The sequence below is a fragment of the Trachurus trachurus genome, assembly GCF_905171665.1.
Source record: "Trachurus trachurus genome assembly, chromosome: 11".
Taxonomy (NCBI): domain Eukaryota; kingdom Metazoa; phylum Chordata; class Actinopteri; order Carangiformes; family Carangidae; genus Trachurus; species Trachurus trachurus.
In genome coordinates, this window is record NC_139904.1 from 23,404,614 (window position 1) to 23,419,605 (window position 14,992).

At 41.1% G+C, this 14,992-nt stretch overlaps 1 protein-coding gene across 1 annotated transcript; it reads left to right on the forward strand.

The window, feature by feature from the left end:
* Positions 1–6,199: 6,199 nt before the first annotated feature.
* Positions 6,200–14,666, forward strand: LOC310993235 (CMP-N-acetylneuraminate-beta-galactosamide-alpha-2,3-sialyltransferase 1-like; the record flags this gene model as incomplete). The annotated part of the gene is made up of 6 exons (XM_083981549.1): positions 6,200–6,430; positions 6,993–7,189; positions 7,368–7,547; positions 8,750–8,795; positions 12,467–12,586; positions 14,499–14,666. The coding sequence occupies 6 exons, from the start codon at positions 6,200–6,202 to the stop codon at positions 14,664–14,666; spliced, it is 942 nt and encodes a 313-aa protein (XP_083837675.1).
* Between the last annotated feature and the right edge of the window lie 326 nt (positions 14,667–14,992).

Here is a 14,992-nt window from a genome sequence, read left to right on the forward strand (position 1 = left end):
TTAGATTATTGCAACTCCAAAATGAAATCGATAATTTATATACTGAAGCTACTAAAGGTGCATTCATTCGCTCTAGGGCAAAATGGTTAGAACATGGTGAAAGGAACTCAAGTTATTTTTTCGCTCTTGAAAAACGTAATCGAAAAAGATCTAACATTTCAGCGCTGAGAATAAACAATAATCTTTATACTAATCCCAAAGAAATAGCAGAGCATGCGCTTTCTATGAAAAACTGTATAAGTCTAAATATGATCCTGAACATTGCGAAAAATTCTTAGACAGTATTAAAGCAGAAGTAAGTGATATATTTGTGTTAAAGCAGAAGTAAGTGATATATTTGTGTTAATATAAGTCTTAAATAGTTATATCTTCCGACAGCAATCACTTACATAGAGTGTTTGAACCGAAACACGGGTCTGTCAGTCACTCTGCTCTGCTCTGAGTCGAGGAGAAAACATTTATCGTATCCTACAGTTTTTATCCAATGAGGAGAGAAAACGGCATGCAGGGCTGTGTGTGCAGCCAAGGGACGCCGTGAATGTGGCGACGCAGGGACGAGGACTGTTATGGTGCGTTCAAGGAAACTCGTAACTCCTGTTTTTCCGACCTGTGAAGTTGTATCAGTTTGATCTGGTACGAGTTCACAGGTCGGAAGTTGCGAGTGGCCGTTATAGTGACTTTCACCGGTAAAACAGGTCGGAAAAACACGAGTGGGTTGCCTGGAACGCTACAAAGTCGTAAGTTGTGACTTGAAACTGTAATTTACGATTTCAAAAGCCTGCCTGGAACGTAGCATTAGCGAAAACGACCGGACCACTTACTTCTGCTTTAAGGACTCTATCCCATTGATCTCAGAAGAATTTAAACAACAATGTGAAAATCCTATCTCGAATCTGGAGCTCATTGAAGCTTTGAAACACATGAAAACCGGAAAATCTCCGGGGATCAACGGTTTATCTGCTGAATTTTATACTTTTTTTTGGGATATTATTGAAACTCCGCTTTTGAATAGATTGTATTACAAACAATGAAATGACATCAACTATGAAACAAGGTTTAATTAACCTAATCCCAAAACCAAATAAAGACCCTTTATGTATAGATAATTGGCGACCCATCACACTTCTGAATGTGGATTATAAATTATTTGCATTTGTCTATTCCAGACGCTTAAAATCTAATCTTGGAGACATAATAAATGAATGCCAAACAGGTTTTATGTCTCAACGACACATTAGTAATAACATTAGATTAATCTTAGATTTACTTGACTACTCAGAACATGTGGAATCACAAGCAGTTATGGTGTTTCTTGATTTCTACAAAGCTTTTGACACTTTGGAACACCCCTTTATTTTTAACACATTGAAATTAATGGGATTTGGAGAAAACTTTGTCTCAGTAGTTAAAATGTTATACAAAGACATCAACAGTAATTTAATGATCTACCCTAACACTTCCAAAAGATTTCCGATCAACCGTTCTGTCCGTCAAGGATGTCCAATTTCCCCCTTTTTATTTCTAATTGCAGTAGAACTCCTCTCCCTAAAAATTTTAAGTAATGACAGTATAAAAGGCTTAACCATATTTCAAAAGGAACTTAAAATTACACAACTAGCTGATGATACAGCTCTACTTTTAAAAGACAAACAACAAGTTGAGCCAGCTTTACAATTAATTAATGATTTCTCTAAAGCTTCGGGTTTGCATCTTAATATTAACAAATGTGAAATCTTGTGTCTCTTTGATACAGACTGTGCAAACATATGCAACATTCAAGTTAAAAAAACAGTAAAATACTTAGGCATAGATATCGCTAAAGATATGTTCTCTAGACAACAACTTAAAGCAGAAGTGAGTGATCCGGTCGTTTTCGCTAATGCTGCGTTCCAGGCAGGCTTGTGAAATCGTAAATTACAGCTTCAAGTCACAACTTACGACTTTGTAGCGTTCCAGGCAACCCACTCGTGTTTTTCCGACCTGTTTTACCGGTGAAAGTCACTATAACGGCCACTCGTAACTTCCGACCGGTGAACTCGTACCAGATCGAACTGGTACCACTTCACGGTCGGAAAAATACGAGTTTCCTTGAACGCACCATAACAGTCCTCGTCGCTACGTCACCACATTCACGGCGTTCCTTGGCTGCACACACAGCCCTGCATGGCGTTCTCTCTCCTCATTGGATAAAAACTGTAGGATACGATAAATGTTTTCTCTTCGGCTCAGAGCAGAGCAGAGGGACTGAGAGACCCGTGTTTCAGTCCAAACACTCTATGTAAGTGATTGCTGTCGGAAGATATAACTATTTAAGACTTATATTAACACAAATATATCACTCACTTCTGCTTTAATTTCCTCCCCAGAATTAAAAAAACACAAAATTTATTGAATATGTGGCTTCAACGTGACCTATCTATATTTGGCAGAATCCTCTTATCCAAAGCGGAAGGTATTTCAAGATTGGTATATCCTGCTCTGTCTTTATTTGTCGAGGATTCATCATCCAAAGAAATTAATAAAATACTTAGTAATTTTGCCTGGAAAAATAAGAAACACCATCTAAAAAATGAAATTCTCTTGGCATCCAGGAAACAAGGAGGCTTTGAATTACTAAATTTCAATGATTTAAATAACACTTTCAAAATAAAATGGATTAAGGAATGTCTCAAAACCCCAAACTCAATTTGGTTTTTTATTCCAAATAACATTTTTAAGAAATTAGGTGGTCTACATTTTTTACTCACCTGTAACTTCAGTGTCACAAAATTACCTTCAAAATTATCAAAATTCTACCAACAGGCACTCTTAGCGTGGAAATTGTGCTATTCCCACAACTTTTCTCCTCACAAAGCCATTATATGGAATAATGAAGATATTACTGTCAAGAAAAAGTCCATATTTAAACAGAAGTGGATTGATAAGAACATTATTTTTATATCTGACCTTTTTGATTGTCATGGTGTAATGCTTAGTTATGAACGTTTTCTTCGTCTTAAATCCTTCCCTGTTAGGGAGCAATAATGAAGCAGCGTCAGGCCGTCACTGAAACGCTCCGTGGAACCGAGACATGACACAGCGCGCCCGGTGTAAATGCTCCCAGAATCAGCTCCGGTGACCGCGGCGCTGACGACTGGGGGTGAGTCACGAGCGTCATATGTCTTGGTAGAGCATGGCCGCTGCAGCGACCCTCCGACAGTCCCATTGCTGCGTGTCAATCACCCCTCTCACTTTCTCTCCGCGCCCCCGTCTCTCTCCAGCTGCCCTTTCAAAATAAATGCATAAAAACCCTGAGAAAAAAAACACAGTGGGGGAAACACTGCTTTGTGTTTTCTGTCTTTTTATGGTTTAGTCGTGTAATTCTTTCATTGGTGCAGTAGCAGCGTTCAGTTACCACGAGCAGTTGTGACCTGTTGTGAACATAGATGGCGTGGCATATATTTTTTATGTAAGTCCCTTTGAAATATAGGAGTGACATGACCAGCCAAACTCCTAAAAAAAAAAGCATGACTTATAGTCCAGAATATGGCACTTTTGGCATATGGCACTACAGGACCAGTGAAATATAAAACACAATTTTATACAATAGCCTAGATATAAGTAGGGGGTCCCCGCTCCATCTCTCCATCAGTTTGGGGGTCCTTGGCCTGGAAAACATTGAAGACCCCTGCCTTACACTAATTGACACTAAACAAAGCATCACATCCATAGATATTTATGAGAGATTTTTCAAAGAATAAAGAAGTAGAATAAAGCTTACACATTATATTTCCCTTTTTTTCCTTTTTGTTTCTTCCGTCATATTATGTTAATTTATTATATTTTCCATGATTTTATGTTTTCTAACACTGCTTAAAATAACCTTATTTTATTTAAATGTATTTATTATTTATGTTTATTGATACATATTGGAGCACCTGTCTGATATTTCATGATTGATTGTATGCACAACCTTGTTCTCTGTACATCCGTTTGTATGTACAATATTTTCAATAAAGCTCATTGGAAAAAAAAAAAAGAGAAAAAAAGTCGGTACACAAGATGGCGCTGTGACCGGCTGCGGCTGCTGTGTGACGTCACGTGATATCTATCAATAGAAGTAATAGAAATATAACACATTACCCTATCATTATTAGTATTGTTATTATTATCAATATTATTATTAGCTAGGAATCATAACAGTAATAACAGCAACAATCATGTTAGTTAGTTAGTTAGTTTCATTTATTGTCCACGGTGTGGAAATTTGTTTTTGGTCTCATAAAAACAACAAGCAGAACAACAACAACAACAACAACAACAAGCAGTAATAATGTTTATTATTGTTAATATTACAGTTATCATTAATTATGGTAGCAGTAGTACTAGAAATATACTACTACTACTAATAACAATATTATATAATATTATCAGTCCTTGTCAAAGACACAATGCATTCTGTAATCATAAGTTTATGGGTGCAACATTTATATTTATGTTATTATTTATTATTTATGTATCATGTATTTATAACATTAAGCTCATGTATTTTTATTTATTTATATTATTTCATGTAGACTTCATGGGCCCTAGTTTCTTAGACCGAGCGAAGTCTAAGTGCAGCGCAGCTTCGCCACGCCAACGGGGCGTGGACCAGGTCCTTTTCGCAAGATTGGTGGGCCGCGCAGTCAGACTTAGACTAGCGTAAACCCTCCCCTCGTCCCTCCCACCGGCGCAAACGGCAAAGAGGGAGGAGAGAGGGCGGGAGGGAGACAGGAGGAGGAGAGAAAGGCGTGGAGTGGGTTTGACACAGCCGAGTCAGATCTTCACCAATCAAATGAGCTCCTCTCCTCACCTTTAACTGCGCGGCGGGTGATGCGCGCTGCAAGTTTGTCATTTTATACTTGGACATGGACGGAGGAGACAGCGACGCCAGAGGCCGAACCTCTCCCAGGAGGAAACAGCTGTGCGGTCCGGAGGTCCGAGCTCAGAGTGACCAATAATGAGTTTACTAATATACTTAATCAGGTTTGATCTGATACACTGAGAACCCCTGCCCAATGTAAGAAACAACAACTAATAAACTAATAAAGAAACTCACATTTATTCAAACCCTGTGTAAGCAAGATGAGAGGTGTACACTAATCACAACATAAACAAACACCATGAAATCAGTGTAAAGGACGCTCTCTCTCTCTCTCTCTCTCTGTCCTCCTCTCTCTCTCTCTCTGTCCGTCTCTTTTTTTTCTGTGATAGAGAGTACTGTAGTAGGCTATACTGACTATCTGATACAGAGGCTGTTGTGGTGGACTAAGAGAGATGATGATTTGTGTTTTGTTTTTCATTACGGCTGCGTGATGCGGTCGCTCGCTCTAATGAATTAATAAGTAAATAAATAAATAAAGCGATCATCACAAGGGCAGAGTGGTATCTCAACACGGCAGCGACATGCAGTCATCCACCCTCAGTCCTGCTTTTGGGACATCCACAGCTGCTTTTCAGTGCCAGTTCGTCCCCGCTGTGTTAATTCAGGTGGAGTTTCCATTACGCTGCCGACAGCCTTTGATCTCTGCTTTGATCTGACGTCAGATGTGACGGGACAATCTATATAGATATAAATTCACTGTTGATTCCATTAGTTGCATTAAATAGTGGTTATTGTGGATATTTATTGCATTGAAATGTGTCTGGAACTGTGGAGATCTGCCTGTGAGGTCTTGGTGACGTGTGTGCACTGCAGGTCAGTCAGTCAAACTTCCACTGCACCTGCTGCGCTCCGCCCTGCGCTGAGAGTAGACCTGGTTGGAGGTGGCGAGCTTTCAGCGCAACCTCGGCGAGACATTTTCGCACAAAACTTCCACTGCACCAAGCTGAATCTGTGACGCCTCCCCCTGCTGCGCGGCCACGCCTATCTCAGCGCAGCGCGATCTGCCAATCTTCCAATCTGACTTTGCGCTAGGCTGCGCTGGTCGAAACTTGCATTAGACCAGCTGCGCTACCTTGCGCCACCTGCGCTGCGCCAGGAAACTAGGGCCCCATGAGTTCTCCACAACCAAACTCAACTGCTTTCACTGACCATAGATGTATAAAGATTATTTGTATGGTGTGGTTATAATGGCCGTCTGCTCCTGGCACATGACGTATAGGCTCATTTTTGTATTTCACTTTGCCTACAGATGCAAAACAACTCAAGCAAAGTCACAAGCAACAAACAGGCGAGATGATATCCAGACTGAAGGTGTCGGTGTTCCTGCTCTGTGTCAGCGTCTGTGTGGTTTATAGGGAACATGTCACAGAGATCTTCTCCCGGCTTCTGGACACAAGCCCCTGTGCCTGTGGGACATGTTTGTCAGAGGATGACATGGGGTTCATGCAGCATTTCAATAATTCTGTTGAGCCATTTTTGTCCCAAAAGCACAGTCTCCCCGAGGCTGTTTTCAATTGGTGGAAAGTAAGTTGGCTACAAACCACAAGTACTTCCTCTTTTCCACCTCCATCCCTCCTTCCGGCGCTAGTGGAAAAGAGGGAGGAGAGAGAGTGGTAAACACGGCAGAGTCAGAATTCAAACAGACCTCCACAGGCTGATGAACCAAAAGTAGTCTGGGAGGAGGTTACTAATCAGGTTTGCCCTGATAGACTGAGAACTGTTATCCAGTGTGGAAAAAAGTGACCTAAATTCAAATCCTGTGTAACAAAGATGAGTAGTGCACACATCAAAATATAAACAAATACAATGTGTGACGGGGATGACATCAGAAGCAGCTGTGTGTAAAGGACACATTGCTGAGTGTCTCTCTTTTTCTCTTCTTTTGAACTCTGAGATGAAAGATGCTCTCTCTCTCTCTCCATATATATATATAATTACAGAAGGCAATAGACTAGTTTATATGCACATTATTGTTATTATTATTACAATATTAAAAAGTTTAAACATTGTGCAGGACAGGGTTGCTGAATGTATTTATATGTAATCTATGTAATCTAACCCTACATTTGATGATGTTCTATGTCAGGCTTTACAGGCCGAGAAGCGCAACTTCGATTTCTACAGTGCAACAGTAGATAAGCTGTTTCAGATGTTTCCACCTGTTCCAGATGTTGTAGAAGGCAGCCCTGACCGCTGCAGGACTTGTGCTGTGGTGGGCAACTCTGCTAATTTGAAGAGATCCCATTATGGACCTCTGATAGATAACCATGATATCATAATAAGGTACATGTTTAGCTGGACGTTTTACTGTAATTATTCTTCATGCATTATTTGATACACTGAAACAAACTATGCAAATTTCTTCCTGTGTCCAAAACTAAAATTCAAGCAACTAGCTTTTTCATCATTATTAGTATTTCTGCCAATGACTGGTGCATGTGACAACATCTGTGCTTTTAAGAATGAACGGAGGCCGTACCAAGGGCTATGAGGCAGATGTTGGGAGCAGGACCACTCACCATGTGATGTATCCAGAGAGCGCTGTGGACTTGGACAACACCACTCATCTGGTGTTGATTCCATTCAAGATACTGGACCTAGAATGGCTCATTAAAGCTCTCACCACAGGCTTCACTGGAGTGTGAGTCATTTACCTTTTATTAACTCTCAGAGCTGTACCTATCAGCTTAAAGAAGCCAATGTTCAGTAATGGAAATAATGAATAATAATTACAGTAATCCTTTATATGAATACCTTGGCTCATTCATATTGAAACAATAGTCTATCTGTAAACTGTATGTAGCTATAGATTAACCAACTTTTCACCAACAGTCATATGTTTTGTTTATATCCAGCTAAACTAACCTTTGTCTGGCTTTACTATACTGCTGAGTGATGTAGTGGACTCAGATTACGATTGTGTTTTTCTTTTTCTTTGGAGAAATGTCTTACCTTGGATACCACAGAACCTAACACCACTATACACACTTACAGTAATTATCCCTTGGTGGGGAGGAATGTCAGTGTGACTGACATGGCAAGCAGGTGTGCAGCTTTGGACTGCCTCTCTAAAAAAAGACAACTCTCCCCACATGGTCACCCAGGTCATTTCAAGGACAGTGGAGAATCCCATGGCTGTCCAGCTTCTCCTCTTGTGCCTATAGAGTTTCCTCCTGGCTAGCTTAAGTTTTACTGTAAGATTCTAATCAAGAGTGCATACAGTGAAAGAAAGAAAGAGAGACAGAGAGAGGGGAATGATAGTGAGGTAGATATAGAGAGGGGTAGAAAGAAAGAAAGAAAGAAAGAAAGAAAGAAAGAAAGAAAGAAAGAAAGAAAGAAAGATCTTTCACAATTAAAATAAGCATATTAAGCTAGATGTGTTTTCAAAATAAGGTTGGTCACATAGGCAGAGATCTGATCACTAACCTACTGCAAGCAGTGCATGGAAACATATTCTCTGGTTAGCCACATTTGTTGTCTGTAGGTGAACAATCTCTGTGAAGAAGCAGCTTACTATATGCAGCACACAATTTACTACATTCAATGCAGACAACTTTTTACTGTTTTGATAAAGACACCATTCAGGAATGAACTCAAAGTTTTTATTTTGTATTTGACAGCTGAGCGAACATGTACGTATTGATTTAGCATCAGTCTCTTGTCTTGAATCTCTTCTCTTGTAATTCCTCCTGTTGCTAAATAGCCGTCTATTCTGATTGTATCCTTTAAGTGCAAATACAATGAATAATTAAAATAATGAAATAGAGCATCATCACAAAACTTTCAACTTAAGAGCCGTCTGTGCTTTAGTTTAATTTTCACATTTCATTTAATTTCCTCCAGGTCATACATGCCAGTAAAATCCAAAATCAAAGCTAACAAGGACTTGGTGAGTATCGTTTTTATTTTAAAACTACAGTACTGGCTACAAATGCAATGGTTCATAAACATGAGTTTAAAGACCGGGTAAACCAAAATCATAAATGTTCTTCTTAAAGCAACAGTGAAGAACTTTCATTTTTGGTTGAGTTTGGCGGTGCCAGTGGACTAGTGTTTTGCCTGAAGGAAGACCCCATTTCCCATGAGCACCAGCGCGTAGCGTCGTAAACATCCTGATCTTCCGGTCGCGTGCAACAACTTTTGTGATTTTATAATCAGTCTCTCCTCGTTCATAGTGTCAACGGGATGAAATGGTGTCTGAATTAATTAATGTTTTGTTTTGTATTTACTACACCATTTCCCGTCATGCACAAGCTGCTCTGTGCTGAATTCATGCTCCATGCTCTGGCGTCCGGCAAAAATAGAAGCTCTGCGTGTTGCGGAGGGCTGCTGGATGCCGGAGCCATGACGTAGCGGAGCCACATCCGGTGGAAGCACACACGAATAGAAACGTTTCGGCTCTGCTGCTGTTCCACATCCAGTGGAATTTGCCCGTTCCTCTCCCTCTTTTGTTTGTTTGTCTTTAGTTTTTTGTGTGGAGGGGTTCCTACCATCCACCTCGAAGCTGCTTAGTGCCAGTGAAGGCGATACAGACCTCCTCAGGCCATGACAGAGGTGTCGTTTTTTATTGTTTGAGGTCAATTTTCCTCGTTATTTTATGACAAAGCATCCATTTTTAGGCTGTACGTTTAGTACAGTAGTTTGAAATTGAGAGGGACTGGACCTCTTCCGCGATGGAGTGCTTTCCACGCCTATAGCGGACACTAGTGATGCGCGGGTCCTGCGGTTTGCGTGCGGGGCGGGGCGGTGCGGGTCAAGAAATGTTTACTTTATTTGCGGTGCGGGGCGGGTCATTAAAAAAAACAATATAAAAATTTGACAGACTTAAAATAAATGATTAAAGCAGAAGTAAGTGATATATTTGTGTTAATATAAGTCTTAAATAGTTATATCTTCCGACAGCAATCACTTACATAGAGTGTTTGGACTGAAACACGGGTCTCTCAGTCCCTCTGCTCTGCTCTGAGCCGAGGAGAAAACATTTATCGTATCCTACAGTTTTTATCCAATGAGGAGAGAGAACGGCATGCAGGGCTGTGTGTGCAGCCAAGGAACGCCGTGAATGTGGCGACGTAGGGACGAGGACTGTTATGGTGCGTTCAAGGAAACTCGTATTTTTCCGACCGTGAAGTGGTACCAGTTCGATCTGGTACGAGTTCACCGGTCGGAAGTTACGAGTGGCCGTTATAGTGACTTTCACCGGTAAAACAGGTCGGAAAAACACGAGTGGGTTGCCTGGAACGCTACAAAGTTGTAAGTTGTGACTTCAAGCTGTAATTTACGATTTCAAAAGCCTGCCTGGAACGCAGCATTAGCGAAAACGACCGGACCACTTACTTCTGCTTTAATGTGTATTAATGTTGGAATATTGGCTATGGCTACTTCTTTACTGTTGATAGTTTACGTACTTGCACATCTATTTTTATACTGGCTCAGGATTTAAATTTGTTGGTGCCAGTTTCGAGCAGTTTTTTCATATTGAAAAAAAGATTAACGTGTGGCCCATTTAATAGCGGCGGGGCGGGGCAGGTTGTGAAAATAGATGTGGTGGTGCAGGGCAGGCTGTGGGGTTACATGCTGTCATTCCGACATACCACCACTCCGACATACCGCTATTAAGACATGCCAACGTCCCATTCCGACAAGGCTTTCAATATAAGGAAATGTGCGTTACTCAACAGGTGACTCTGGATTCTCTACTTCTGGATTCTCTCTGGCCTGTCTAGCCTCTACCTGGTCTTTTTTTTTACTAAACTTAGCCAACTCCTTTCATCATTGCCTAAACCCAACCAATGCAAAATATTTTGGGGAAAAAATACGCTATTAAAGAAATTATCTGAAAGGCAGGATGTTTAAAAAAAAAACAATACCGTCATTCCGACCATAGGAGGCAAGAATTGTTGGAATGATGGGACGTTTGATAGAAAATTAAGTGTTACCATTTAGACAATTAAAGGCTCATGTCGGACTGGTGGGATGTCGGAATGGCGGTTGCCCCCTGGGCTGAGGTCAAATCCGTGCATCACTATTGGACATGCCCCCACCGTCCTGAGGCAGAGAATGCTACTCATTTCTACGGAAGCCGAGAACGGCCACGTCCATAATATTTTTTTTATTATCGTTTTCTCGTGATAACGACTTATTATTTCGTTATCTCGAGATAACAAAGTCCGTTTTCTCGTGATAACGACTTATTATTTCGTTATCTCGAGATAACAAAGTCCGTTTTCTCGTGATAACGAATTAATTTATTTCGTTATCTCGAGATAACAAAGACCGTTTTCTCGTGATAACGAATTAATTTATTTCGTTATCTCGAGATAACAAAGACCGTTTTCTCGTGATAACGAAATAATCATAGAATGTGTCGTTGACATGGTTGCCTAGCAACATGTTTCCCCGGTGCAATCGCTTCTGCTTACGGGGAAGTAGCAGCTGGTTAGCCGCTGTATGTTCGTAGCAGGAGGCTACTAAAGCGAGTCTGTTGGAAACACTACACATCTACAGATCTAACGTAACAGAAGAGATGTTTTCGTGGGATAATTGCTCAGAACCATGTGTAGAACTCAAATCAGTGAGCTGATTAATGTGATCACATCATCCTGACTTCAGCCTTCAAGAGCTGCCACTAACGTTAGTCTGCTCTGAGGAGCTGTCAACAATGAAGTACCGGTAAGTTACACTTTAACGTTAGTTTGTTTACTGAGCTGGGTTTATTTAAGGGGCTACAGGTTAGCATAAACACATGAGAGTTGACTAACTTACGTTATGGCAGCTTCAGCTAAGGTAATGTTAGCTAGTTGCTGCTCAGATAAAGCTCATGAACACTGCTGTCTTGCCAAATTAACATTAGCCTACATGTCGGTGGTCGCAGGCAACAGGTGTCTGATGGTTCGAGATAAGGTTGTGATTTCTGACAGCAGCAGACAGTAGCTAACGTTAGCTTAGCTGAAACAGGATAGATGGGACCACCGGCCGGTAGCCCCTTAAATAAACCCAGCACAGTGACGTTATTCAAACTAACGTTAAGTGTAACTTACTGGTAAGTTATTGTTGACAGCTGGTGTGGACAATAACCACACCAGTGAGTAGAGTAGACTGAAGCAGAGCGATAGATAGATGTTATATCTATCGCTCTGGACTGAAGTTAACTGCCCCGAGCTGAACAGTAGCCTCCTGTTGCTAGGCAACCATGTCAACGACACATTCTATGATTATTTCGTTATCACGAGAAAACGGTCTTTGTTATCTCGAGATAACGAAATAAATTAATTCGTTATCACGAGAAAACGGACTTTGTTATCTCGAGATAACGAAATAATAAGTCGTTATCACGAGAAAACGGTAATAAAAAAAATTTATACGGACCTGGCCGTTCTCGGCTTCCGTACATTTCTCAACAACAACTGAAGCATAATTTTATATACTCAGCAGCTTTTTTAGTCCTTCACATTTGACAGGGTGGTGAATAATATGTTTTCCTGTGGTATTATGACCTCAAAACACATATTTATTTTTTGGTTTACCCAGTCTTTAAAGGCTACTTCTGATTTATAACAGGTGATGGTTGTCAGTCCGGCTTTCATGAGGTTTGTGCACGACAAATGGCTGAAGAATAAGGGCAAGTATCCATCCACTGGCTTTATGGTTTTGGTTCTCGCCCTACACATTTGTGACAAGGTAGGTTAAACTTTAAACTGGATTTTTACTTCTTCATCATCACTTGTTGATGCAACAGAAGTTGTTGCCTATACGTAACTGATGACTGTTTTCGAAAACCGTGGTGATACATCCCACTGTTAAGTTGGTAGGGTGTTATAAATGTGACCTTGCAATGCACTTCTGCAAATAAGGTGACTCACTTAGTCAGTCAGTGTGGCTGTCATGGCAGGCAGTTTTGCAGCTTTGGGCTGCCTCTCTAGTGAAAGACAACATCTCCACACATGGTCACCCAGGTCATTTCAGGGATAGTGTATAGGTGGTTTGCAGATGGCGTCACGCAGAACATCACGACAGCAGATGGAGGGCAGGAAGTGTTTTGCCGGCAGGAAAAGAATAGGAAAATGCCTACGGTCTGCGCTGTCTACGGCTGTTCAAACTGGTCAAACCAGGAAAATCAAAAAAGTTACTTCAGAGTTCCTATGGTAGTAACACACAAAGGGCTCAAATTTCAACAACTGACCGTAAAACAGTCGGCAGTAGTCGAGGCGGTGTGTTTCACTGCTTCCTTTCTGCCGACTTAAAGCAGAAGTAAGCGATCCGGTCGTTTTGGCTAATGCTGCGTTCCAGGCAGGCTTTTGAAACCGTAAATTACAGCTTCATGTCACAACTTACGACTTTGTAGCGTTCCAGGCAACCCACTCGTGTTTTTCCGACCTGTTTTACCGGTGAAAGTCACTATAACGGCCACTCGTAACTTCCGACCCGTGAACTCGTACCAGATCGAACTGGTACAACTTCACAGGTCGGAAAAACACGAGTTACGGGCTGCCTTGAACGCACCATAACAGTCCTCGTCCCTACGTCACCACATTCACGGCGTCCCTTGGCTGCACTATGCTGCACACACAGCCCTGCATGCCGTTCTCTCTCCTCATTGGATAAAAACTGTAGGATACGAGAAATGTTTTCTCCTCGGCTCAGAGCAGAGCAGAGTGACTGACAGACCCGTGTTTCGGTCCAAACACTCTATGTAAGTGATTGCTGTCGGAAGATATAACTATTTAAGACTTATATTAACACAAATATATCACTTACTTCTGCTTTAAGGTTGTATGGATTGTATCCGATATATTTTTCAAATTTTTTGGTGATACCTGCTACGTGCAGGCTCGACCAAAGCTTTGGAATACTCGCTTTCCATCATTTTTCAGGCACTGCTCTCCACTTCCTGCCCTCCATCTGACATCGCCCCGCCCCCCGTGCGTCATCATAACCACGTGACTGAAACCCAGCTATAATCCCAGGCTGTCATAGCTTCTTCTCTTGCCTATAAACACTGCATGAATCAGACCTTACTTTTATATCAAAGAGCAGTATTGTCTGAGGGATGATTCCTCATCACAGAGACTGACAAGTTTTTGCATTTAAGATAACTCTGCCCAAAGTCTGACAAAATTGGAATCCAACAAGTTATTTTGAGGTGTGTAAATACGTCCCCACACAGCTCATTTGATTATTAATTTCTCTGGAACAGAGATGGTTTGTTATATAACAACTACAGTTGGCATAACCCCCTCCACCAGTTGCTGTCCTCCTCTAACTGAGCATCCTCTGTCTTTTCCTCCACTGACCTGGCTGCTGTACCCGACACTGAACCCTCTGCCTCTGATCCAAAAGAAAATACTTCTCTGGTTACTGGTGCAAGGCTTCTCTGAGTAGCCTACACCCCAACTGAACAATACACATGTTCCCTGAAGCCAGACAAGTGAACCAAACTGGACAGCTTTTTTTCCCAAGAACCATTACTTCCCTAACAACAGCATAAAAAAAACAAGACTTGTGGAATGATTCATCTGCATCCACACCAAACTGACCAACCATGTTTGTGTAGTTTGATACTTGTATCATATGTTTATTCTTGTTTTTCTAGGTCAGCGTGTTTGGTTTTGGAGCAGACAAAGATGGAAACTGGAGTCATTACTGGGAAAAATTACAAGACCTAAAGTTAAAAACTGGAATACATCCTGGAACTCACGAGTATGAAATTCTTCAGCAGCTCGCTGTGCATAGTAAAGTGGAGTTTTATACAGGGTGGTGATCTGTCTGTCAGCTTTGGTTCTTGCCACACAGGGAAGCACAATGATTATTTCCTCCTTTACAGTTTTGCCTTTCAGTTTACAGATAACTTGATTTTGCATGCATGGAAATCTGTGTGTGATATGATAACACTTACATGCGACAAAAAGATATCATTGATCTATTTATGTACAAAGTCAAAGTGTGGACACCTTCAGGCTTCTGGCTTTTTACATCAACTACCGTGGCTCCAAATTGTCAAGTCAAGAGTATTATCTGGATCTGGACCAAAGTGTATCCAATCATTGATCTCAAATCTGTAATTTTGTCAGGTTTTTATTTATATTT